General features: G+C 39.0%; 1 protein-coding gene across 3 annotated transcripts in view; it reads right to left on the reverse strand.

Annotated features, from left to right (window-relative positions):
- Window positions 1-17,620: 17,620 nt before the first annotated feature.
- Window positions 17,621-27,956, reverse strand: part of SYNPO2 (synaptopodin 2) — a 219,016-nt gene continuing 208,680 nt past the window's right edge. The window contains exon 5 of one of the 3 annotated variants that reach the window (XM_005898068.3): window positions 17,621-21,494. In XM_005898068.3, the coding sequence (XP_005898130.2) occupies window positions 20,955-21,494 (540 nt within the window). In that variant the 3' untranslated portion in view covers window positions 17,621-20,954. The remainder of the gene's footprint in view (window positions 21,495-27,956) is intronic. The other 2 variants (XM_005898069.3, XM_070371932.1) reach the window with 2 other exon arrangements.

Consider the following 27,956-nt stretch of genomic DNA (forward strand, 5'->3'; position numbering starts at 1 on the left):
GCAGGCTATGGGGGAAAAGGAAGTGATGTCTTTTTGAAATCCATGATGTTTGAGAGTTACCCAAATAGTGAAGTCTAGTGTGATTCAGGGCTGAAGCAGACGAGATCATTGAGTCAGGCTTGGATATGGATTGTCTGTCACCACAGGGAGGCAGTTGTAACTGGGTTACTCAGGGAGAGCCTTCAGAAAGAGGAGAGCCTTCAGAAAGAGGAGAGCCGGGAGGGGTGGGGGGATGTGGGTGGGGGTTGGGGGGCAGGGTTGGAGCACTCACGTTTAGAAAGACATTTCCATATCTGCTCTGCTGGAAGTTTTGGGTACCTGCTACCTGTGTGAAATGGCACAGGTGGTCCTATGGTAGTTCCAAGGTGCTGTATCAGACTCTTCTCTTCTCTGGCTGAGAAACACTGAGCTGCATCCTAGTTGAATCCTACCTAATTCTCACATGGAGGAAATTTCCTCATTTCCCCGCTGTGTCTACTATTTCCAGCACACATCACTGATTATTTTAATAGGTGACGATGGTGGTGGTTTAGTTGTTAAGTCATGTCTGATTCTTTGCGACCCCATATTCTGTAGCCCACCAGGCTCCTCTGTCCATGGGATTTTCTGGGCAAGAATACTGGAGTGGGTAGCCTATCCCTTCTCCAGCGGATTTTCCCCATTCAGGGATCAAACCTGAGTCTCCTGCATTGCAGGCAGATTCTTTATCAACTGAGCCACCAAGGAAGCCCTATTTTAATAGGTGGTTTTATTTTGTTTTTGTCTCCTGCTCTAATTGGGAGCTCCATAAAAGCAGGGAATTGTAGTTCCGATGTTTGCTCCAGTGCCTGGCTCATTATAGATGGCCAGTAAATAGTCTCCAAAGTGGATGACTGTGGATGGAAGTGGGTGTCTGCTGGTGATTGTCCCTGGAGAAGAGAGCTAAATGGGGATCCAGTTAATTCCCCTGGGAGAAGTCCTTGCTGAGCAACAGTCTCTACTTGGTGCCCAGTACACAATGTGATTTCTATAATGGCATTCATAATAAGAACAGTTACTTTACTTCAGCAGCAGAACTGTCATTTATTAAAAGTCAGTGTTTAATTAATCTTATCATGTAATGTTTGGAGAGCTGTGTTTGTGTCCTGTTGATTTTGTTTAGAAGTAAATTTAATTACATTCCTGGCACCAGGGCATTACTTTTTCTTTATACAGAGATAAAAGGCCAGTCTCTGGAGTCAGACTGCCTGGATTTGCACCCTGAATCTGCCATGTACAAACTTGAGGCCTAGGGGAAGTATTTGACCATTCTGTGCTTTACTTTCCTCATCTGTAACATGGAGGTCACAATAGTAACTTCTTTTTAGAGCGATTGTTTGGGGAATTATATAGCTTAATATGTAAACAAAGTGTGCCACATGGTAAGCAATCCCAATGGTTATTAGCTATTCTTATTGTTACCTGGTGGTTTGTTTACTTTAAAAGAAGTTTTCTTCAAAGTTTAAAGTCTCCATTCTTGACATCAGTTCAATATAGCCAAACATAAAACTCTTTTTTCCTCTCCTAAATTTATTTCTCACTTTAGTCTTCCTCATCTGAGTAAAAGTTATGCCATCCAAACAATGATTCAAACCATAAAATCTAAAAATAAACTGTAATGCCTCCCTTTCTTTTTCTGCCCACGTCTAATAAAACATTTCCAAGACCTAGTGAGTCTGTTTCCTAAATATAACTAAAATCTGTCTGTGTTTCTTCCATCTCCAGTGACTCCACTTTAACTATTATTTGCCTGGATTTCAGCAAGAGCTTCCTAGTTGGGCTTCCTACTTTTACCCTGGTCCTGCTTCAGTTCAGTTCCTTCATTTTTAAATACACAAGACAGATCAGTTCCAATGACTCGGAACTCTTCCATAGCCCTCAGTGGCTTTTAGGGGAAAATTCTAGTTGCTTATTATAGCCTACAAAGCATGTGAAGCATTCATGAGCTGTGATTGCCCTGCCTCTACAACCATTTCACCAGTGTGGCAAGGGCCACATAAACCCATTTCTTTCCTTGACCATAGCGATTGATCCCTTTCTTCTCTACTGCCTGAATGCTCTGACTAACTCTCTACCTGGAGAAGGAAATGGCAATCCACTCCAGTGTTCTTGCCTGGAAAATCCCATGGACAGAGGAGCCTGGTGGGCTATAGTCCATGGGGTCACAAAGAGCTGGCCACAACTCAGGGACTGAGCACAAATCTTTACCAGGCTAGACATCTCACATCTCATCCTTTGAGATCTTCATTGGAATAGTAAGTGCTTGGAAAAGGTTCTTCTAACCCCTCTTTCTATGATGGCCTTCCACAGTTACTCTCTCACTTCTCTGCTATTAGTTACTTCTCTGACATTTATTGTTTGCATGTTATTTTTTGTTATCTGCATTTCTTGGTAGAAATAGTTCCATGAGGGCAGGAAGCTTATTTATCTTTTTTTTCTTTTTTTAATCACTATAACCCCTGAGCCTAGCAAAATACCTAGCACAAAGAAATATAATATTTGTTGAAGGACCAAAAACTTGAATAGAAGCTATTGGGGCAAAAATTGGAAATCAAGAAGCCATAGTACTCTCCATCTATTAATTCAACAGGCATGTACTGAAGACCTACTTTGAGTCATCCATATGATTTGTTAGATGTTAGAGTGAAAGATGAGCAAGTCCTTGTCTCTAATACTGAGTATAAGTGAAATATTATAGAAATGGAGAGGAGGAAGTTTGGAGAATGAAATACTTCACCGAGTGATATTTGAGCTGCTTCTTGAAAGATGAACAGGTTCACAGACTAGGAAAAGAGAAAGCATTTTAGACAGAGGGAAGAGTATACTGAACACAAAAGGAAAAGCACCTGAACCACAGGATTGTAGAAACGGATTATTAACCAGCTGGAGCAGCGGTAGGAGCTGGAGCAGGAAGGAGGCTAGATTGGTGCTTGATAAGGTAGACCTGGGCCTTCAGGAAAACGAATAGATAACCAGTTTGAAGGGTTTAAGTAGTTCAACATTAACATGATACGAGTTTTAGAAATATAATTATAATAGAAAATAATGGAACCGGAGATAGACATAGTATGATGTATGATGCTATTTTAATAGTTGGGGTAACAGATGATGAGGACCCAGCCTTGTGTAGGAGCACTAGGAGTAAGGAAAGTGTTTTTGCACTCCATTGGGCCTTTTGTCCTAGCTGGGTCTCAATTTTCTTCCTGCAGAATGAGAGTTTTGACTAGATAATTGCTATGATGCTTTTCCACATCATGAACCCATATATGCCTTAGAATTTGTCTTTTGTTGTAAATTTACTATCTAGTTTCCCAAACATGGAGAGGCCATGCCGTCTGTATCTTTTTATCACGTATATATAGATAAGTGCAAAGAGAATGGACTGTGAAACAGGAAGGCCCAAATTCAAATCCTGGATCTACCGTCTTCTGTTAGTATCATCCTGTCAGTTATTGATGCATTCTGTACCTCAGTTTGTTCATCTGTAAATAAGGATTTAAAAGTATCATGTATTAAAAGTTAGGAGCCTTAACAGATAATAGAGTTAAAAGTGTATAGGATTTAGTACATTGCCAGTATGTATAAAGGGTGATCATCATCATTAGTCTTTCTACTTAGCAGAGTAATTATCACCTAAAAATACTGTATTCCTGATGAGTGACTGACTAAATGCAGTGAAAGAGAATATGTCAAATCTCTATTTTTTTCTTGAATATTGAATAAGATTAATTCTGTGAATAAATGGTCCGTCTAGTCAAGGCTATGGTTTTTCTACTAGTCATGTATGGATGTGAGAGTTGGACTATAAAGAAAGCTGAGCGCTGAAGAATTGATGCTTTTGAACTGTGGTGTTGGAGAAGACTCTTGAAAGTCCCTTGGACTGCAAGGAGATCCAACCAGTCCATCCTAAAGGAAATCAGTCCTGAATATTCATTGGAAGGACTAATGTTGAAGCTGAAACGCCAATATTTTGGCCACCTTATGCGAAGAGCTGACTCATTTGAAAAGACCCTGATGTTGGGAAAGATTGAGGGCAGGAGAAGAAGGGGATGACAGAAGATGAGATGGTTAGATGGCATCACCGACTCAATGGACATGAATTTGAGTAAACCCTGGGAGTTATTGATGGACAGGGAGGCCTGGCATGCTGCGGTTCATGGGTTCGCAAAGAGTCGGATGTGACTGAGTGACTGAACTGATAACTGATACTGTGAATAAATAAGCAGGGTGACAATATACAGCCTTGACATACTCCTTTCCCAATTTTGAACCAGTCTTTTGTTCCATGTCTGGTTCTAACTGTTGCTTCTTGACCGGCCTACAGTTCTCCCAAGAGGCAGGTAATATGGTCTGGTATTCCCATCTGTTTAAGAATTTTCCAGTTTGTTGTGATCCACACAGTCAAAGGCTTTAGCATAGTCAATGAAGCAGAAGTAGATGTTTTTCTGGAACTCTCTTGCTTTTTCTATGATCCAGCAGATATTGGCAATTTAATCTTTGGCTCCTCTGCCTTTGGCTGAATCCAGCTTGAACATCTGGAAATTCTTGGTTCACATACTGTTAAAGCCTAGCCTGGAGAATTTTGAGCATTACTGGTTCAGCTTGGGAAAGGAGTATGTCAAGGCTGTATATTGTCACCGACTTATTTAACTTACATGAAGTTTCATGTGAAATGCCAGGTTGGATGAAGCACAGGCTGGAATCAAGATTGCCGGGAAAAATATCAATAACCTCAGATAAGCAAATGACACCACCCTTATGGCAAAAAGCAAAGAGGAACTAAAGAGCTTCTTCATGAAGGTCAAAGAGGAGAGTGAAAAAGCTGGCTTAAAACTTAACATTCAAAAAACAAAAATCATGGCATCCGATCCAATCACTTCATGGCAAATAGATGGGGAAACAATGGAAACAATGGCAGACTTTATTTTCTTTGGCTCCAAAAGTCACTGCAGATGCTGAGTGTAGCCTGAAATTAAAAGACGCTTGCTTCTTGGAAGAAAAGCTATGACCAACCTACACAGTATATTAAAAAGCAGAGACATTACTTTGCCGATAAAGGTCTGTATAGTCAAAGCTATGGTTTTTCCAGTAGTCATGTATGGATGTGAAAGTTGGACCATAAAGAAGGCTGAGTGCCAAAGAATTGATGCTTTTGAATTGTGATGTTGGAGAAGACTCTTGGGAATCCCTTGGACCGCAAGAAGATCAAATCAGTCAATCCTAAAGGAAATCAATCCTTAATATTTATTGGAAGGGCTGATGTTGAAGATGAAGGGCCAATACTTTGGCCACCTGATGTGAAAAGCTGACTCATTAGAAAAGACCCTGAGGTTGGGAAAGATTGAAGGCAGGTGGAGAAGGGGATGACAGTATAAGATGGTTGGGTGGCATCACCAAGTCAATGGATATGAGTTTGAGCAAGCTCTGGGAGATGGTTAAAAACAAGGAAGCCTTGCATTCTGCAGTCCATGGTGTTGCAAATAGTTGGACACAACTGAGCAACAACAATTCTGTGAAAGTAGATTAGCAACAGCTTAGTCTCTAGTGCACATCTGCACTTTGACATATTTAAGAAGCTTTCATTTGGAGTAACAAGTGTGATGAAATCATAGCAGATCAGAAACACATGTAGCAGAATTGCTCAGGTTTTGTAACACTTTTCAGTTTTTTTATTCTGTTTTTGAAAATCCATAGTAATTGAACTCTTGTGACTTTGTCATAATTTTTCACGTATCCTGTTGAAAGATTTTTACATCATTCTTGAGCTTGAACTATTTATGTGAGTATAGTAGACTGGCAATTTCCAGACTCCAGGGCCACTTTAGTTAGAATGAGTTATTATTGTAGTATGGCCCTTTCTGATTTACTCTTTTAGAAGCACACATTATTATACGTCTTCCATTACTACCTTCCCGTTCATTTTATGTTTCTCCACTTTGGGAGGATTTTAGAATGGAGATAATGATAGAGTGCAACATAAAATCTATCCACTAGATCTCCAGTGACATCACCTCTGTCTGTAGAACAGGAAGGGAAGAGTGATGTTAACCCTGGCTGTGTCTGGAACAGGCATAACATTGGTTCAGGTTTATACACATCAAACACCTTCAGAGTTTAAAATGGAGTAACATTCATGTTTGAAGGGCTTCTCTGGTGGCTCAGTGGTAAAGAACCCGCCTGCCAATGCAGGAGACATGGGTTCGATCCCTGGGTTGGGACAATCCCCTGGAGAAGGAAATGGCAACCAGCGCCATTGTTCTTACCTGAAGAACTCCATGGACAGAGTAGCGTGGCAAGCTATAGTCCACTGGGTCACAAACCAGTCAGATACGACTGAGCACGTGTGCACACACACACACACACACATTCATGTTTGAAAGCGGCATTTTACCGAAGGTGAGATAATCCTGCCATCTTAAAACTAGTAGATCTTGCCTTAGAAAAGCTCTGCAATCAATTGTTTGAAGAAAGAACATAACATTGAAAGGAAAGAGAACCTGATGCTCACTGTGACTTTTTAAATCTCTTCTGTGTTTCACTATATGGTCTAGATTCCCTTCTCATTTTAATAGTCCATGGGTTTTAAAAACTTACCAAAGCTATCCCTATTTTAGTTCTTAATCTATTAAAATCACTTTGATATCAAAACAGTTTTGTGGGATATTTCATTTTAAATGCTTTGAAATCAAGACTCTTTAGCAAGGGAAAAAAATCTTAGATTACGTTGCCGGAAAAGAAGATGGTATTACTTCATCTGCCAAATGCAAATTAAATTTTAAAAATGAATTATTCCTAGCAACTGGAAAATAAAATGTTCCAAAGATTGTAAGCACATCTGTAACATGCGTTGACAACTTGGAGGAAGGTTGGGTCACCCTAGTGCTCACTCAGCCGTTACCATCTTCCCAGAAACTAGAGAAGTGGGGCTCCTGGGGGTCACTCTTGCAGCACAATTTCCTGTTTTCTGTTCTGTTGAAGGAGTTTACAGAGAAAGCCAGCTGGTAGCCATGGTGTATGTTTGGGATCAGATGGTGAGGTGAGGAGGAGGGTGAGATAGGAGGAGGAAGCACTGTGGCAGAGAAAGGAGTGGGCAGTAACAGGGGAGTAAAGGGACATGTAGGGGATATTCTAGTGTTGACTGATTTATTACAGTGTTCTAGGAGGTAAACTGCTCCTTTTCACAGGAAAGACTTAACAGCTCTCCATGTCCTTCTTTCCTTGGGCTCTTCTCTCTCAAATGCATCTTCCCCACTGCTGCCATTGCCTCTACCAAGAGGAAATGATATTTAGCGGCTAAGTCATGCCCAACTCTTTTGCGACCCTATGGACTGTGCCCACCAGGCTCCTCCTAAGTCAGGCCAGTTCCTGTTTAAAATCCTTTAGTGGTTTCACACTGTTGCCTGACAGCAGAAATTGGAAAGCTGTGGCCAACAACCCAAGTTTAGCCTGATGCTTATTGTATACACAGGCAGTTACAAATAATTTTTACATTTTTAAGTGGATAGAAAAAAAAGTTTAACAATATCTGATGACTTGTGAAAATTATGTGAAATTCCAATTGTTGTTGTGTTGTTTAGTCAGTAAGTCGTGTCTGACCCTTTTGCAGCCCTATGAACTACAGCCTGCCAGACTCTTATGTCCATGGAATTTTCCAGGCAAGAATACCATTTATCTACTCAGGGCTACATACAATGCTTCATGCAGGGATGTATCAATGAATAAAATGTGGCCTCACATCACGAGTTGATAGTGCTAAGGATACAATGTAAGGGGACAAGAACACTGGAGTGGGTTGCCATTTCCTACTCCAAGGGATCTTCCCAACCCAACTATCAAACCCATGTCTCCAGCACTGGCAGACGGATTCTTTACCACTGAGCCGCTGGGAAAGCACAATTACAGTCTCCATAAACAATGTTATATTAAGCCATGCTCATTCATTTTCATATTAGTTGTGGCCACGTTTGTAGAGTTGAGTCAAAGCCCCATGCTTCTCTAAGCCTAAAGTATTTACTCTCTGACCTTTTACAAAAAGGAAAAATTTGTCCTTCCCATAGGATAAAATCAACTGCTTCCTGACTCTTACCTTATTATCCAACAATAACACAGATCTTTCTAGAGCTTTTTAGCTGTGCCCTCTATCTTGAATGGGTTTCTTCTTGGCTATACTCACCTCAACCAGTGATTCATGGTAGAAGTGAGTACAGTTACTCAACCTTTAAGACTCAAACTGCCATGAATTCTTCCAGAAAGGCTTCCCTTTCACCCCACACACAGCAGTCTCCTACCCTTAAGGCTGGATTTTATTTTCCCCCACTCTTCTCATAATCTCTGGGTACAATCCTATCAGTGTTCTTGTCTCCTTACATTGTACCCTTAGCACGATCAACTCATGATGTGAGGCCACATTTTATTCATCGATACAACCCTGGCATGAAGCATTGTGTGTAGCACTGAGTAGATAAATGATAAAGGTTGCTGACTGATGCATGAATGCCTGCATCTGCCCTTGACAGTAGTTCCTGAAGCTACCAACAAAAGGGCTTTCTGTGTCTTGGTCAAAAATGATACATTCTAGGGGAATTACTAAATGCCCACATATTTCATTTTCCTTCCTTGGGATAGCCTCTTAAAATTTGCAGAGTCTGTAGCTATAGACCATGATGAACCTATTTATATTAGTTTCTACTTAGGGAAAGGATTTGAATTTGCTGTCCCTTTAAACCCAATTCTCAGTACATTCATTGTACCAAGAAAAAAAAGATCTAGGACAGAACAGAAATATCATTCAGTGTTTTTAAACCTGTTCAGACTCATAAAATTTCATGTTTCCTTTTGTCACACAAATTAAAAATCAGGATGAGCATTACTTGCTGACCTAATAATTCTGCTGCCTTCACCAAAGTCACAGTTTTCTTAGATTAAAATCAAATTTTGCCATTGATAACTTCAAATAATAATAACTTGGGGAAAATTCAAACCTGAGTAATTTAATGCCTTGAGGGAGATTTCCTCCAGTGAATGCAATGCATGTTTTATGGAAATATTTAGCCATAAATATCAATGTCTTCATAGTAGTAAAATCATTTGCTCTATACTTATGACTAATATTCAGCCCCTCCTTTTTTTGTTTTTTGTTTTTTCCATATTGGAATGGCCTTCATTTAATGTGCTTTAAGAATAATTTTATAGTGGGGTAATGGTGAAATAAAAATCTGTTACAAATTATTTTGACACTTCCTTAGGTAAAATATCCACAGATTTTGTTCATACCTCTGAGTTTTTTCCTGTGTTAGCACTTTAGGCCTTGAACAATTCTTATTTCTTTCTTAGTGTCTTCCTTTTCATGCAAAGTGAGAAATCCACTTACTTCACTTATTTAACGTGTTGTGGAAATTGAATTTCAGTTGGAAACACTGTAAGATTTTCAAACACTATGGAAACCATGTAACTCAGATTGCTACTTGAATCCATGTGGCTGGGACTCAAATCTGGCCAAAACCCATGCTTTAAACTGAGATGATACATCTGGTTTCAGGACTTAATGAAACTCAGGTTCTTAATGTCTTGTTGCAGAAATAATTCAGCGAGAGACAAAGTGATAGGTAAGAAATGGATTTATTTAGAGATAATACACTCTTCAGACAGAGTATGGATCATTTCATAAGACAAGAGCAGCCTCAAAATATGGTGTGGTTAGCTTTTATGGACTGGGTAATTTCATAGGCTAATGAGTGGGAAAATTAAGAGATACCAAAGGAACATTTCATGCAAAGATGGACTCAATAAAGGACAGAAATGGTATGAACCTAACAAAACAGAAGATATGAACAAGAGGTGGCAAGAATACAATAGAAGAACTACGCAAAAAAAAAAAAAAAATCCTAATGGCCCAGATAAGCAGGATGGTGTGATCACTCACCGAGAGCCAAATATCATGGAGTGCAAAGTCAAGTGGGCTTTAGGAAGCATCACTATGAACAAAACTAGTGGAGGTGATGGAATTCCAGCTGAGCTATTTCAAATCTTAAAAGATGATGCTATTAAAGTGCTGCACTCAACATGCCAGAAAATTTGGAAAACTCAGCAGTGGCCACAGGACTGGAAAATGTCAGTTTTCATTCCAATCCCAAATAAGAGCAATGTCAAAGAATGTTCAAACTACTGCACAATTGCACTCTTTTCACATGTTATCAAAGTAATGCTCAAAATTCTCAAAGCCAGGGTTCAACAGTATGTGAACTGAGAAATCCAGATGTTCAAGCTGGATTTAGAAAAGGCAGAGGAACCAGAGATCTAATTGCCAACATCTATTGGATCATATAAAAAGCAAGAGAATTCCAGAAACACATCTACTTCTGCTTCATTGACTATGCTAAAGCCTTTGACTGTGTGGATCACAACAAACTGTGGAAAATTCTTAAAGAACTGGGAATACCAGACTACCTTACCTGCTTCCTGCAAAACCTGTATGCAGGTCAAGAAGCAACAGTTAGAACCGGACATTAAACAGTGGACTGGTTCAAAATTGGGAAGGGAGTATGTCAAGGCTATACATTGTCACTCTGTTTATTTAACTTATATGCAGAGTACATCATGCAAAATGCCCAGCTGGATGAAGCACATGCTGGAATCAAGATTGCCAGAGAAACAGCAGTAACCTCAGATATGCAGATGACACCACCCTTATGGCAGAAAGTGAATAAGAACTAAAGAGCCTCTTGATGAAGATGAAAGAGGACAGTGAAAAAGCTGGCTTAAAGCTCAACATTCGAAAAATGAAGATCATGGCATCTGATCCCATCACTTCATGGCAAATAGATGGGGAAACAGTGAAAACTGTGTCAGATTTTATTTTCTTGGGCTCCAAAATCACTGCAGATGGTGACTGCACTCATGAAATTAAAAGACGCTTGCTTCTTGGAAGAAAAGCTATGAAAAAACCTAGACAGCATATAAAAAGCAGAGACATTACTTTGCTGACAAAGGTCCATCTAGTCGAAGCTATGGTTTTTCCAGTAGTCATGTATGGATGTGAGAGTTGGACCATAAAGAAAGCTAAGCACTGAAGAATTGATGCTTTTGAACTGTGGTGTTGGAGAAGACTCTTGAGAGTGACTTGGACTCCAAGGAGATCAAACCAATCCATCCTAAAGGAAATCAATCCTAAATATTCATTGGAGGGACTGATGCTGAAGCTGAAGCTCCAATATTTTGGCCACCTAATGTGAAAAGCAGACTCATTGGAAAAGACCCTGGTGGCTGGGAAGGATTGAAGGCCGGAGGAGAAGGGGATGACAGGATGAGATAGTGGGATGGCATCACTGACTCAATGGATGTGAGTTTGAGCTAACTCCGGGAGATGGTGAAGAACAGGAAAGCCTGGCATGTTGCAGTCCATGGTGTTGAAAAGAGATGGACACAACTGAGCCACTGAACAACAAATGAGTGGCAGGGTCATTCCAACTATTTTGGGAAAATGGTGGAGATTTCCAGGAATTGGACCACCACCCACTTCTTGATCTTTGATGGTCGGCCTTGAAAAATGGTGCCTCTAGGTGTGTCATTTAGCTTGCTGATGTGTTACAATGAGCATATATTGAGACTTAAGGTCTCAGTTCAGTTCAGTTCGTAGCTCGGTCCTGTCTGACTCTTTGTGACCCCATGGACTGCAGCATGCCAGGCTTCCCTGCTCAAACTCTATGTCCATCGAGTCAGTGATGCCATCCAACCATCTCATCCTCTGTCACCCCCTTCTTCTCTGGCCTTCAATCCTTCCCAGCATCAGGGCCTTTTCCAATGAATCAGTTCTTCACATCAGGTGGCCAAAGTATTAGAGTTTCAGTTTCAACATCAGTCTTTCCAATGAATATTAAGGACCGATTTCCTTTAGGATGGACTGGTTGGATCTCCTTGCAGTCCAAGGGACTCTCAAGAGTCCTCTCCAACACCACAGTTCAAAAGCATCAGTTCTTCGGCACTCAGCTTTCTTTACAGTCCAAGTCTCACATCCATACATGACTACTGGAAAAACCATAGCTTTGACTAGACGGACCTTTATTGGCAAAGTAACGTCTCTGCTTTTTAATATGCTTTCTAGATTCGTCATAGCTTTTCTTCCAAGGAACAAGCATCTTTTAATTTCATGGCTACAGACACCATCTGCAGTGATTTTGAAGCTCCCCAAAATAAAGTTTCTCATTGTTTCAATAGTTTCCCCATCTATTTGCCATGAAGTGATTGGACCAGATGCCATGATCTTAGTTTTCTGAATGTTGAGTTTTAAGACAGCTTTTTCACTCTCCTCTTTCACTTTCATTAAGAGGCTCTTTATTTCTTCTTCACTTTCTGCCATAAGTGTGGTGTCATCTGCATATCTGAGGTTATTGATATTTCTCCCTGCAATATTGATTCCAGCTTGTGCTTCATCCAGCCTGGCATTTCGCATGATTTACAGTACATAGAAATGAAATAAGCAGGGTGACAGTATACAGCCTTGACATACTCCTTTCCCGATTTGGAACCAGCCCATTGTTCCTTATCTGGTTCTACTTGTTGCTTCTTGACCTGCATACAGATTTCTCAGGAGGCAGGTAAGATGATTTGGTATTCCCATCTCTAAGCATTTTCCACAGTTTGTTGTGATCCACACAGTCAAAGGCATTAGCGTAGTCAATGAAGCAGAAGTAGATATTTTTCTGAAACTCTCTTGCTTGTTCTATGATCCAACAGATGTTGGCAATTTGATCTCTGGTTCCTCTGTATTTTCTAAATATAGCTTGAGCATCTGGATTTCTCTGCTTATGTACTGTTGAAGAATTTTGAGCATTACTTTGCTAATATGTAAGATGAGTGCAATTGTGCGGTAGTTTGATCATTCTTTGATATTGCCTTTCTTTGAGATTGGAATGAAAACTGACCTTTTCCAGTCCTGTGGCCACTGCAGTTTGCTGGCATATTGAGTGCAGCACTTTCACAGCATCATCTTTTAGGATTTGAAATAGCTCAACTGGAATTCCATCACCTCCACTAGCTTTGTTCGTAGTGATGCTTCCTAAGGCCCACTTGACTTAGGACTCTAGCATGTCTGGTTCTAGGTGAGTGATTATACCATTGCGGTTATCTGGGTTATGATCTTTTTTGTATAGTTCTGTATATTCTTGCCACCTCTTAATATCTTCTTTTTCTGTTAGGTCCATAGCATTTCTGTCCTTTATTGAGCCCATCTTTGCACGAAATGTTCCCTTGGTATCTTTAATTTTCTTGAAGAGATCTCTAGTCTTTCCCATTCTATTGTTTTCCTCTATTTCTTTGCATTAATCACTGAGGAACGCTTTCTTATCTCTCCTTGCTATTCTTCGAAACTCTGCATTCAGATGGGTATGTCTTTCCTTTTCTCCTTTGCCTTACCTTTTCTTCTTTTTTCAGCTATTTGTAAAGCCTCCTCAGACAACCATTTTGCCTTTTTGCATTTCTTTTTCTTTGGGATGATGTTGATCACTGCCTCCTGTACAATGTCACGAACCTCTGTCCATAGTTCTTCAGGCAGTCTTGTCTATCAGATCGAATCCCTTGAATCTATTTCTCACTTCCACTGTATAATCATTAGGGATTTGATTTAGGTCATACCTGAATGGTCTAGTATTTTTCCCTAGTTTCTTCATTTTAAGTCTGAATTTGACAATAAGGAGTTCATGATCTGAGCCACAGACATCTTGGACCCATTTAGTTCTCGTCAGCATTGGACTTTGCTTTCACCACGAGACACACCAACAACTGAGCATTGTTTCCCGTTTGGCTCAATGAACAGGAGATTGTGAACAACGGGACTGAACACTGAACAACAACAAAGTTCTGGTTAGTTTACGTTGTGTCCTCAGGCTATGCCATTCTTTCCAAGTTTGTGCCCTGCCCCCTTCCTTCCTATTTCATTATCACTGGAGAATGCTACAGGACATAAAACCTCTGCCTTCTTTTATTTTCTTTATCAAATTTACGCTGGACATAGGGCTTGGCTTAGCTGAGCATTGAACTTTGGCTGCTTTATCCCTAAATCAGTGTTCTTTTTCCTCTTAGCCCTCTAGTAAGTATCCACTTCAATAAATTAAAGGCATTTTGTATTGCTAATAATCAGACCTGTAGTTTCTGTAGACAGAAACCAGAGAAGATATCATTTGAATTTAAGAACAAAATTTAACTGGCATAAAGTTCCAAATTAAACCACATTGTGGGAAAATAGGTAAACTCCTCCCCCATTTATTTATTTAAAAAATATTATTCTTTTCTGTCTTATGTACTGGTCTGGCAGAAGGCTCTGGTATGAATGACATGTAGAATAGTAAGAAAAACTACCAACCTCTTGAAATGAGACTATTTCTCACTAGGTCAGGGATCAGCCCTGGGGTCCTGCGAAACTGCTGTGGACTCATGTCATGGATTTCTATGCTGCTTAAAAAATGGTTGTTCCATCCAAGTGAGAGTAAGAGCAGTACAAACAGTGTATGTTCCCTAGTTTAAGGATGGCACTTTACTTTCCAACACATGTACTATATCTACAGAATACATCTGTAGCTCAATTTTCTCAATGGATAATTTTTTCTAGAAGAGATGATGCTGGCAAAAGGCTAAAGCAGGGTCCTCTGAATATTCATAGTAATGTAGACAGGGTTCTTCAAGATCAATTTGACCTTAGGTAAGATTGTGCCTTTACCTATATATATACCCCATTATAAGGGCTTCCAAAGTGATGCTGATGGTAGAGAACTTGCTGACCAACGCAGGAGACATAAGAGATTCAGATTCAGTTCCTGGGTCCAGAAGATCCCCTGGAGGAGGGCATGGCAACCCACACCATTATTCTTGCCTGGAGAATCCCCATGGACAGAGGAGCCTGGCAGGCTACTTTCCATGGAGTCGCAGAATCAAACATGAGTGAAGCAACTAAGCACACCACTCACACCCCTTTATAATTTATTTGGTAATTTAGGGCAAAGCTCACATTTATACAGCTCATCATGGTGAGCCAGTCCTGCCCTAGAAAGCCTTTTCAGAAGTATAAATCTTAAAATCCTGAAGAGGTGGTGAAGCTTCTTCCTCTTGGCAGTAAGTGGGAATGGAGGACTGTTTATGAAGAAGAGTGGCAAAGAAATCAAGGAGAAAGAAGGTACAAAATAGCAATGCTTCACTACAACTTTAGAGAGGAAAAAAAAAAATCATAGCCAGACACATTGGTGGCATTTCCTCATAAAGTTACTCAATTTTTATAGAGAGGATTGCCAGACTCCTTCTAGAAATATAAACTGTTACATTTTTTTTTAAGACTATGAATAATGAAGTGTCCCTTTGTGAAAAATGCTGCTCCATTAAATTTGAGAAGTCACAGATTTTGTTATTTTCCAAAACAACTGAGTAAAAGTACTTTGCACTAAATACTTTTAGTGTTACGTGGACTAGGGAGACATTGGCTAGCCCTGAAGCATCTCTGTTGCTGTCTTCCTAGTGAACTACCAGGGAATTGGACTCTCCTGGCCTTAGCCTGCCCGCTGGCTCCACGTGGAGATAACTGATCTCTTGGCATGTTTTGAAACGTGTAGTTTACTGAGTGATAGGAATTCATGAGAAAAAATGGGCATTTTCTATGGCATTAGCATCTTCATACATGTGAATAAAGAAAGAACAGAGTGTGACTCATCATCTAGTTATACAAGGGTTAAGTCAGAATCCACTCCAGTCAGCCCACCTACAGGACAGTACAACCTGAGGGGAATACAGGATGGAAAAGACAGGATGATGCATTCTGTGCTTTTGATAAACAGGCCTCTAGGTAGTTAAGTGAGAAAGTAGCAGAAAGTGAAGAGGTACTAAAGAGCCTCTTGAAGAGAGAGTAAAAACCTGACTTAAAACTCAACATTCAGGAAACTAAGATCATGGCATCTGGTCCCATCACTTCATGGCAAATAGAAAGAGAAAAAGTGGAAAAAGTGACAGATTTTATATTCTTGGTCTCCAGAATCACATGAAATTAAAAGACACTTGCTCCTTGGAAGAAAACCTTTGGCAAACCTAGACAGCGTATTAAAAAGCAGACATATCACTTTGCCAACAAAGGTTCATATAGTCAAAGCTACGGTTTTTCCAGTAGTCATGTATGGATGTGAGAATTGGACCGTAAAGAAGTCTGAATGCCAAAGAATTGATGCTTTCAGATTGTGCTGGAGAAGACTCTTGAGAGTCTCTTGGACTGCAAGGAGATCCAACCAGTCAATCCTAAAGGAAATCAACCCTGAATGTTCATTGGAATGATTGATGCTAAAGCTGAAGCTCCAATTTTAGCCACCTGATACAAAAAGGGAACTCATTGGAAAAGACCCTGTTGCTGGGAAAGAGCAAAGGCAAAGGGAGAAGGGGGCAGGAAAGGATCAGATGGCTGGATGGTATCATCAACACAATGGACAGGAGTTTGAGCAAACTCTGGGAGATAGTGAAGGACAGAGGAGCCTGGTGTGCTGCAGTCCATGGGGTCACAAAGAGTCAGACATGACTTAGTGACTGAACAAAAACAATAAAAGTAGTTAAGATACACATCTCAGGAAGAGTTTCAATGACCCCACTTTCTTGCAGAAAAGCATAAAAATCATCAGTTTGAGATATCTGTTCTGTTTGATTAGCAGTAGACTTTTACTGAGATGTATACTTGACGGCCAGTATTTTCTAGCAAAAACTTTCATGTGTACACTGGCTACTCCCCTGCCTCTTCAGAGCAGTTTCTCAGAGCTACTGAGAGACTGTCTCCCAGGCTGTCGTCCTCAGTAAGACCCTGAATAAAGCTTAAACTCACAACTCTATGTTGTGTGTTTTTCTTTAAGTTGACAGACAGTATGGTGCTAACTATCTCTTAAGTTTTTCAAATCTTTAAGATGGTACTCATATTTAGGGAATATTTCAATTTCTTTAAAACTATTTTTTATCAGATTGCCAAGAGAGTCATTTTATTCATAATTTTTAACAAGAAATATCAAAAAGCTGTGCTGCATGGTCGCACTGACCAGGGAGCTCACATTCCAGCTGATGGTTTTAATAGTATGTAAGAAGATCCAAGTCATTTTTTAAAAGTTTTACTTAAATACGCTTTATTATGATGAAGCGTTCAGTTTAATCAAGGTCAGTCATGGGGCAGTCTGCAGAGAATAAGTGATCAGAAGCAGTGGAATGACAAACATGGTAGACTCTCTGAGTCCAGGGTGGTTTTAGAAATTCAGCCAATACTTTATCAAGTCATATTACCACTAGCTATGCTTTTGCTTAGGACTGATTTTTCAATATTATGAAAGAAAGAATTAATACAGAGTAATATTAAATTAAGAATAATACTATAATATGAAAATATGGATCTAAAACCTCTCAACTTACATGTGAAACTGATCATATTTTCAGGTAAGTTGTTTTTTAAGTTTTTAAATGTTACAGTTAAAATGTTGCCAATCAGCATGAAATTCTTTTAATGTGCCTGGAAGCTGATACTGTAGAAACTAAAATTTTAAAATATGTACTAGATAAGATTAAATCTTTGGGGTGAAGACTATTTCAAAAGAATTTTCTAATAAGGAAAAATGAAAAGGCTCTTTAAATTGATTTTCAAGTTAATTTTTATTACTTATACAATTTTGATTTTCAGTATGCATCTTTCAAATACAGTCTTTTGGTATAAACAAAGGTAGAAATGTTAAGCTAATAAGCAGGAGAACATAGTCTATTTTAGTAGATGTGTGGATAGTGTAAATACTACTACTTTGAAAAAAAATCAAATGTGAAAATCTACTTTCTTTTACAAACATTTCTACAGGTCCTCTCTAATTATAATAACGAGCCTATTTGATATATTTTTTATCCAAAGTTTCAATTCATTAATGTATATATGTGTATGCTTGAGCCCTAACAGTGTAGCCCTTTCCAATATGAGTGATGAGGCCAAAACATGAGATATATTCAGAGATAAATGGACTAGAATCATGTAGTTTTAAAATTCAAAATACAAACAGTATTTAAATCATCTCAATAACAGATATTTCACACACATGCAATTATATTTTTAAACTGAAGATGGAAAGAGGTGCCAAATTAGTGTACTTCAAGAGAATGCTTTTTAATCATGATAGCACAGAACTGTTTCTACCTCTGTGATTTCTACTAGTAGAAAAATGTCTTACAACAACACATGTGGTATATATTTACAAAGCAGGTGGCACTAGTGGTAAAGAACCTGCCTGCCAATGCAGGAGACTTAAAAGATGCGGGATGGATCCCTGGGTGGGGAAGATCCCTGGAGGAGGGCATAGCAACCCACTCCAGTATTCTTGCCTGGAGAATCCCCATGGACAGAGGAGCCTGGCAGGCTTCAGTCCATAGCGTCGCAGAGAGTCAGACACGACTGAAGCAATTTAGCACACATGCAAGCTCTTCTCTGAAAATAGTATTATTTGGAATATAAGACAAACCAATTTTATTTATTTGTTTTTATTTTGGCTGGTCTGTGCAGCATGTAGGATCTTAATTCCCAGACCAGGGGTGGAATCCATGCCCCTCACAGTGGAGTTGCGGAGTCTCAAACCACTGGACTGCCAGGGAAGTCCCAAACTGATTTTATTTTTGTGAGAACAGTAGTTATCTAGGTTTTCTCAGCAGGAATCAGATGTCAGCACGGCAGCCTTAGCTCAAACATTAGCTTGAATGTAAGCAATATAACTTTACTACTTTTGTGAAAACTGGAGATAAATACCCATACATTTTGTGATGATTTGACAACGCACTTTTTTTTTTCAGAATTATATCTGCAACGTATGAGTCCCTGAAATATTGACTTCTAATAAAAATGAGACATTAACTTCCCTGTGAATGAAAAATGTACAACTTTCCTGCCATGTGTTATATTTTCTTTTTTTTGTTGTTGATGTCTGGAATAAATTCAGATAGCTTAATACAATGATTGTTTTGATCTAGTGCATGCAAAGGGGGACCTGTCTGTTTCATAATAATATTTAAGTTTAAAATGTCTGCATCTCTCTATTTTGAGTCTAGTGAAAATTTTAGTGAATAATATAATGTATTATATATCAGCCTCTGGAACTGAAGTATCTAAAATCTAAGGAATGAAGGAAATAACCGCTAGCATTTATAAAAGAAAACAACAAAATAGGATATGATCTTGTACGAAATTCCTTCTGCTAAATTCTACACATCTTAAAACATTGACATCTAGTTTAAATGAACCACCACAAGAATTTTTATGTGGGGATTCCTGAGAATTGCTGACAGATTAACCAATATACCAGGCATTATTTTTTATAATTCCATAGGAACTCTTTAGGAACCCATAATTATATCTTCTAATTTGAGATATAATTCAAATTTCTATGAAGTACTCTACTTTTCTTAATAATTGAACAAATTAGTATCTGGGTGATTCTATTAATAGTAGAACTTACTGTGATTTCTTCAGCTTTTTTTTTTGTTTCCAAATAACGGAGTACTTGTATCCTGGCAGTTTTTAAAAAGTATTATTCTGTGAAAGAGACGATCATAATAATAAATTCAAGAGTCAAAAAAGTAAAACAAAGCAAAATAATCATATTTAGAAACCTAAGAATGTTTTGAACACTCAAGATGTTTTTATTTTTTAAATATTCTCATACTTGTTTATGATGTAAAGTACTTTGAATTTCCTTGTGTTTAATCCTTTGTGGGTGTGACAGTGAGGAGCAGATGTTTAACTGATTGTCTCATGGTCATGCTAACCAGGCATGGGTCATGGAGTTGTCCAAGCAACTGTTTAACTTCCTTTGAACATCCTAATGATGCTTTTCTAAAGAAGCACCACTTGTTGCATAGGCTTCTGTGGCATGCTTTCTGTAATTAAATAAATGTTCATGACCTACAGTTGTATAATAACAGACACATCCATCTACCACTTCCTTTAATCCATTAATAGCTTTTTTTCTTCTCATCAGCCCTCACTCATGTAACACATAGCTCAAACCCTGCTGCCCAACAATTCCTCTTGAACCTTTAATGATACGTGTTGTGACACCAATGACCTAATCCACTCTTAAACTTAGTTTGATATTTATATGATGAGCAACAAAAATGAATAATGCATCAAAGATCATTTTACAAATGAGAGAAACTCAGTTCAGAATATCAGAGCTGTTAAGCATCGAGGAGATTAAATAATCTGACCTTCTCATCTCACAAGTGAGGACACCTGAACCCAGAGTCTATTCCTGTCTCAGGCCCCTGCCTTTAAATAGATTAAAAATAAATCCTATACCTACATCTTCTATTCCCCACATATTACACCACTTACCTCAGAAGTCCAACTGAAATGTATAATTGTCTTACTCTCAAATATTTATTTCTTTCTGAGAATGTCTTTGTCTCAATTCCAAAAACCAAATATGAATGTTATCAGATTTTAAAATATATTTCAAAGAAATGTTTAAAATAACACCAAGGAAATTCTTTTTATATAATTATTGCTTATACTACCATTGGAAACTTCTCCAATGTTATAGTCCTTGCTGTTACTGCTAATATCAGTTAGCATACCATGTTTCATTAATTCCACCCTGGACTAAGGCACATACAAGAACATAGTTAATTTCATTTTAATTGAGAAGCGTTTAGTTGCCTAAATTCTCCATATTAATGAAATAAATGGAATTTCTGTGTCATCAGCACAGGAAATGAGTTCTTTAAAGAAATTCTCTATGCATCTGCAGAGAAGGAAGTGATTTACACTCCAATGTGCATACACACACAGATAAATGACCTATGAGAACAAGCCAAGATCAAAAGTGATTCTAAACTATTAGAAAAGTGGAAAAGACTGCAAAGAAACATAAAAAAAAAATCTAGGTGGCATATGACCAGTTCTGCTAACTTCATGTTTGACGTCTCCATCCCCTCGGGTGTGGGTTATAGTTGCAGTTGGTTATGGAGAGACAATAATCAGACCTGGTCTCCATGGACATTATTTCAGAATCGTTTCTGGAAGGCTGCCTGTAATATGCATGTGGTGCCTGTGAACCATACTGGGAGTTGGGCATACTATAATTGGGTAGGGATGCAACATTATACTCTTGCTTTGCAAATGAGCCCACACTGGTCTTCTGGGTTTGAGGGACATAGGACAGTCTTGCATTCCATTCCTCAGACTGCCCTGGAAGCACCTTTCTACGAGCTGCTGAGACCACATTTGCCACAATGGATTCCTGAATGTTTCTGGGTCTGAAGGCCTCATCCACTAAGCCAAGGGGAGACTTGGCTGCTGCTTCCCAAGGAGTCAGTCTCTTCTTTGCTTCCTCGAGCCCATCCGTTGGCTTGCTAGTGTAGCTGTAAGCAGGCTGGTATAACCAAGGAGATGTTGCAGAGATGGCAGGTGGGACTGGTCTTCCAGGAAGAGAAAGAGAGCGTCCAGTCTGCTAGAAATAATGAAAATGTTAATATATCTCATTCATTTTGGTTTATGCTGATTGGCTACTACTCCAAAGCATTCTCCACACCATTACTAAGCACTATAAAAATCAACAAATCCCTACAATGCTTATTATTAAAGCCAAAATAGGCTGCCTCTGTCTGGTGTATTATTAGTGCTGGTCTGGGACTTGACCTTCCTTTAGGACCTCCTTGCTCTGCTTTTCTGAACCCATAGCTCCAATTGCTACCGTCTTTCTTAGGCACCACCACCATTGCAAGCACTCTGTTATCACTGGGGCCACTCTTACTCCTGTCTACCCTCTTCATATTCGTACCTACATCTACAGCCCACCCTCATTCTAGTCCTGTTTTTCTAATACCGAATAAGCATAAATATATAAATAACTCTAGAAACAGACCATGTTCTACTGGGCTTTGTACTTTTTCCAAGTGACTTTTAATATTTTGTCTTATTTTTGTCTTATTTAATATTTCCCGTTTGATGGAGCAGATGACATTTTTCCAGCCAAGTTCTATGTATATACTGGTGAAGATCATGTGGATCTTTATTTCCTGAGTGTAGTATATTGCCTGTGTCTCTGAAGGAAAGAGTTCAGCCACTTGTTTCATTTGTGCTTTGGTTCCTTTTATGCATATTATATTCCTTATTTCTTTGAAAGTGTGTGTCCCTGAAACATTCCCTTGTGTGTGCTAAATGTTCAGTTTGTCTAATATCATGAAATACAACTTAGTGAAAGCTTTTACTCATTCTCTATTTCCAGGGACCTTGAAGTCTGATTATATACATTACTTCCTTACATATTCCCATTTGCTTGAGACTCTTAGGAAAACTCCTGGCAAAAAGTAGCAAAGACACACTTAAAAGAAATGAATCAACTTGGGAGTATCATGACATTGTGTTTCTTGAACAAAAAGTATTTCCATGCTTTAAAATGTGTTCAAATTCCATAAATGGTTTCAATATATTTTCTTTCTATATCAAGTTCTTAAATTTAAAATGAATAGCAACACCTAGATTTGGACAAAATATCTCAGATTTAAATGTTCGGGTTTTTTTTTTGTTGTTGTTGTTGTTCCATTAGGCACACAAAGGTAGGTGGTTCAATGTTGCTTTGCATATAAAGAATAAGAGAGTCAATATAATGGATCTTGATTATGTCTTTTTAATCATTGAAGCTTTAATAATAATGGAGAATTCCCTGGCAGTCTAGTGGTTAGGACTTGGTGCTTTCATTGTGGGGGCCCCAGGTTTTATACCTGGTCGGGGAACTAAGATCCCACAAGCCACAGGGCATGCCCCTACCCACCTCACCCCCCCAAAAAAAAACTCCTAGCAAAAACTTGTTTTCATTAATCTCCTTCTCTTAACCTAGATCTAATAAGTTACTATTTAAGGATTTGCTTTCTATTCCATATTATTAATGCATTTGTTTCATTCATTTAACAAAAATTTTATTCCTAGTATTTCTAGGCATTTTCCTGTGAACTCAATATACAAAGATGCTTCAGATAAAGTCCATGTTCTCAGGAAGCACACAATCCAGTACTGTTTTTAGCTCTGCAGTTGTGAATTAGTCAATCAGAGATCAGTTTAGAGAAGAGACTCATTACCTGTTTTGACAGGACCAATGGTTTTGTACATTAAGAAGTATTAACATTCAGTATGATAAGGGCTTCCCAGGTAGCATTAGTAGTAAGGAACACACCTGCCAAAGCAGGAAACGTGAGTCACAGGTTCTATCCCTGGGTTGGGAAGATCCCCTGGAGAAGACCATGACAACCCACTCCAGTATTCTTGCCTGGAGAATCCCATGGACAAAGGAGCCTGGTGAGCTACAGTCCATGGGGTTGCAAGAATCGACACAACTGAACAACTAACACACACATACCCAACCTTCCGTATGATAAAGAGAAATTAGCTCAGTTGTGTCTATGTCTCCGTTTGTCCTTATCTCTGGAAGAAAGAGAACATTGATCTAGAGAGTCGCTGGGGCATTTTTCACATTCCAGTGATACCTGTTTTCCATCAGATATAGCAGCTTCTTTAGTCAGATCTTTAAAATAATAGAGACTTAAAGGATGGCATGGAGAAGGCAATGGCACCCCACTCCAGTACTCTTGCCTGGAAAACCCCATGGATGGAGGAGCCTGGTGGGCTGCAGTCCATGGGGTTATGTAGAGTTGGACAGGACTGGGAGACTTCACTTTCACTTTTCACTTTCATGCCTTGGAGAAGGAAATGGCAACCCACTCCAGTGTTCTTGCCTGGAGAATCCCAGGGACGGCGGAGCCTGGTGGGCTGCCGTCTATGGGGTCCCACAGAGTCAGACACGACTGAAGTGACTTAGCAGCAGCAGCAGCAGCAGCAGCAAAGGATGGCAATAAAAGGATCCAAGTCTTCACAGAAATAAAAGAGTTCCTGAACATACATAAGGGTTACTACCATCACTGGCTAATAACTGGAAAAGGAAATAATTGTCAATATATTTCAAAGTATGGGGTACAATGTGAATGCATGCAGCTCAGTGATAGGGCATGCAAAACACTGGATGAAAGAGAGAAAGTTATTTTCTGGTCTTCTTCTACCCACTTAGTCACAAATCTTCAGAAGAATGGAATCTTAACAGAAATGCAAAAGTTAAAAACATTGTTGAATGATATTCTAATAACAAAGACATCAGGGATTGTTCTTCAGCTAAGGCAAAAACATTAATCAGTTGAATGTGGAGGGAAAGAACAAAACTTTGAAGTATAATATTGAAAGAGTAACTCAAAGTTTTCTGAAGAGAAAATAACACTGAGTTTACGAAAAAAAAAAAGAAAAATCTTATAGAATAGACATATGCTAAATATAGCAGCAGTGCTGTGAAGGAAGAGTGCAGTGACCTCGATGAACAAAATGACTGTTGCTCTTCTACATACTCCTCAGTCTGCCAAATGTGACTTCATGCTCCTTTAAGTGCTAACAATAGAATAAAATTACAAATTGTCTTAGGTTAGAAATGCACCTGTGGTATAAACAAATAGTTCTTTAGGCACATTGTTGTTTCTGTTTATTCCAAAAATATTTCAGGCCTCTAGTTTTTGCCTGCACCCAAACCCCTAATTCTAACCTATTTCCCCAAAGCCATTTTCACATCTTGTTCTTTGGTGCTATTTCCTCTGTCAGTCTCTGTCCTGAGGCTCATACTGTTCTCTGCTTGGCTGGGGGAATGAAGCCACGTGATCCGTCCTGAGCCAGAAATGACCAAAGGCACCTGAAAATAACAGAAGTGTTTCTTCTATTTTGGAGTTTGGATTTCTGATGGAAGAATCCTAGCATATCATGGGTTAGATCCTGGATTGGAATTTCTACCTTGGATTGTATTATTATCAAAAGAATTTAAAATTTTGATATGAGAGTGCTTAATATGTTAAATTGTCATCAAAATGCTTCTTTTTGTCTCCTACTACACTTTAATTTTTTTACCATAAAATTATTTTATTATTAATCTAAACTGGATTAGATTAAGAAATCTATTTTGTAATAAAAGAAATTTTTTCACCACTGCTGGATCAAAACTTAGGTCCTGTGATATTTGACTTCCTTTTAGGATTAGACCATCATCATCTTAAGTTACTCAAACCATTATATTTCAACTTATAATATTACAGCCACTGGAATAACAAATTTCAGTCTCCTCTTAGAGGTAAATCTCTTCTCCTTCCCTAGCTAGGGCTCATTTTAGAAGGATCACCTTCCTTCAGGGAAGGCAATGTGTTTAGCTTCTTCATGCTTTCCTCCTCTTCCTCTCCCAGCTTGCTAAGCCTGACTTTTACCCTGAGGTGAAAGTGCAAGGATGGAGAACAAAAAAGAGCAGATTTTTTTTTTTTTTTACTTTATATAGTAACATCATATTCTGGCTTTTCACTCTCAGAGCCAGGGAGGCACAGAGAAGAAAGCTTCAAAGGGATATTTGAAGATCCCTATCACTGGGGACATCTTGTCTGTAGTCCTCTATTAATGTCAGTTCATCTCAATTCTAGAGTTAATTTGTAACTCAATCTACAACCCCTAGAAAGCTTGTAGCTACTAGGGTCTGTTTTCAGCCTTGGACAGGCCCCAGGATGACTCCATCCAACTCTGCCTTACTTCTGCCCTTCTCTGGTCCATGGGAAACAATCACATCATTTGCCCTTGGGAATTCAGCAGCAAATTTCCCAATTCTTTTCCAAAACAGTTTTTCAGACCATCTCTCACTCTATAGATATCCTGGGAGGGAATCAGACCCCAGCCCACTCTGACCTCCCATCCATCCTCATGCTGACATCTTATACAAAGTCCTTTAAGAAGTCACTTTAAATCTGTTTCTCACAAGGCTGGAGGTGAGAGAGCAGGGTCCCCCAACTTCATCTACTCTAAACACACACCGTGATCTACAGAGTTCCAGAATTCCTCCTCACAAAATCCTTTCTTCCTGCCAGACTCTGACCCCCTTTAATAACCTGGAGCTGACTAAGGGGTTCAAGAATTGTGGCAGTGGTTTGTTAATCTTTGAGCACAGCGGGGACACTCATGTCTACTGTTTTCTCTGTAAAGTCTGTGTTTATCTGGAATCTCACTTCAATGTGCAGCATCTCTTGTATTGGAGGGCCTAGGGGGAAACTTCCACTTTTAATATCCTATTATATAATATTATCATTTCATTAGAGAGTATAGTTATTATTTTCTTTTTAAAATGAAATATAGGCTAAAAATAAAATGATATGTGTGTTTGTTTGTTTGTTTTCCTAGTAACATCAAATAGTCTTGAGTTGAAACCTTTTACCTCACCCAGGCCTTGCTCTAGAGAAGGGAGCTCACTAGTTTCCAGGCCATCTCAGACAGTCTTTAAGCTCTAAGTGTTGAGAATGTCTTCCCTACATTGAGGCAAACTTTGCCTCCCGTAACTTTACTCCATTGATCACAATACCATAGAGTGCGTCTACTTACACTCCTATCCAGTCATCCCTTCATATATTCCCAGTTACTTCCATTCACTTGGAACCCTTCCCTGTCCTTATACTATTCTTCACTTTTCCAACTAAGGGGAAATTACATCGATGGTATTCATTCTCTCAAGTTTTCTACATTCTTCTTTTCCTAGTTTGTTAGATAAAGCTAATGCAAAGATACTATCTTGATCTCCTTAAGTAGATATACTTAAATAAACAATCGCCAGAAGCAAACCAATGAAGATATTGTTCAAACTGACCAAATTGCTGTGTCCTCTGGCAGGTCACATAGTTAATATTGGACTTATTAACAGTAATCTGTATGTACTTAAAGTAGTGTGTCATTTAAGTGTTGAATCATAAGGTATATGTCATTCTTTAGCTGGTCCAATATAATGTGAAGTGAAGGCTGTGAGCGTTTGCACTGAACTCACGAATCACCTGATGTTACATATTTCCATCAAAAGAATAAACTGGAACGAAGTGTTTTCCTACCTCTGCCTTTAATAATAGCCACCACTAGTAGATCACTTACTGTGTGCCCAGTGGTGATGCTTAATTGCTTTATGTGGATATTTCATACAGTCCTTCATATAACCCCATGAAGTAGGCACTTTTAAAATCCCTGTTTTCCAGATGAGGACAGTGACACTTAGAGAGGGTAAGTAAGTTCCCTGAGGGTAGAAAGCTAATAAGTTCTGGTGTAGCGGGAGTTGAACCCAGGCAGTCTCATATGAGGTTTCTTAATCAAATACATCTGGCACTATGTTTGCAATGAAATTGTTTAGAAAAAAAATTTTTTTCAAAAAAAAAGATTTGAGGGCCTTCCCTGGTGGTCCAGTGGTTAAGACATTGCCTTCCAGCGCACAGCGCGTGGGATTCACATTTACTCCCTTGTCAGGAAGATAAGATAGCACATACCTCTCAGCCAAAACCCAAAAACATAAGACAGAAACAATATTGTAACAAATTCAATAAAGACTTTAAAATAAAACAAATAAAAAGGGAGGGGGACTTCCCTGGTGGCGCAGTAGATAAGAATCCACAATTACTGAGCCTGTGTACCTCTGTTACTGAAGACTGCATGCTTTAAGGCCCACTAGCCACAACTAATGAGCTCCTGTGCAGCAACTCCTGAAGCCTGCATACCCTGGAGCCAGCAAGTTGCAGCTGTGAGCCTTCATGCTGCAAGTACAGAAGCCTGTGCACCTAGAGCCTGTGCTCTGCAACAAGAGATGCCCATGCACCAGAACTGCAGAGTGGCCCCGCTCACTGAACTCAAGAAAGCCTGTATGCAGCAAAGAAGACCCAGCGCAGCCAAAAACAAGTAAGAAATAAAACAAGCAACAAGTGCAAGTAAATAAATAAACAAGCAGTGTATACAAGAGAAAAAAAAGAAAGAAATTTGAATCCAAGAAAACTAAATGGAGTGAGACTTTAGACATTTTTGAAAGGGACATTGAAATCTTAAA

This window comes from Bos mutus, chromosome 6, assembly GCF_027580195.1.
Source record: "Bos mutus isolate GX-2022 chromosome 6, NWIPB_WYAK_1.1, whole genome shotgun sequence".
Lineage (NCBI taxonomy): Eukaryota > Metazoa > Chordata > Mammalia > Artiodactyla > Bovidae > Bos > Bos mutus.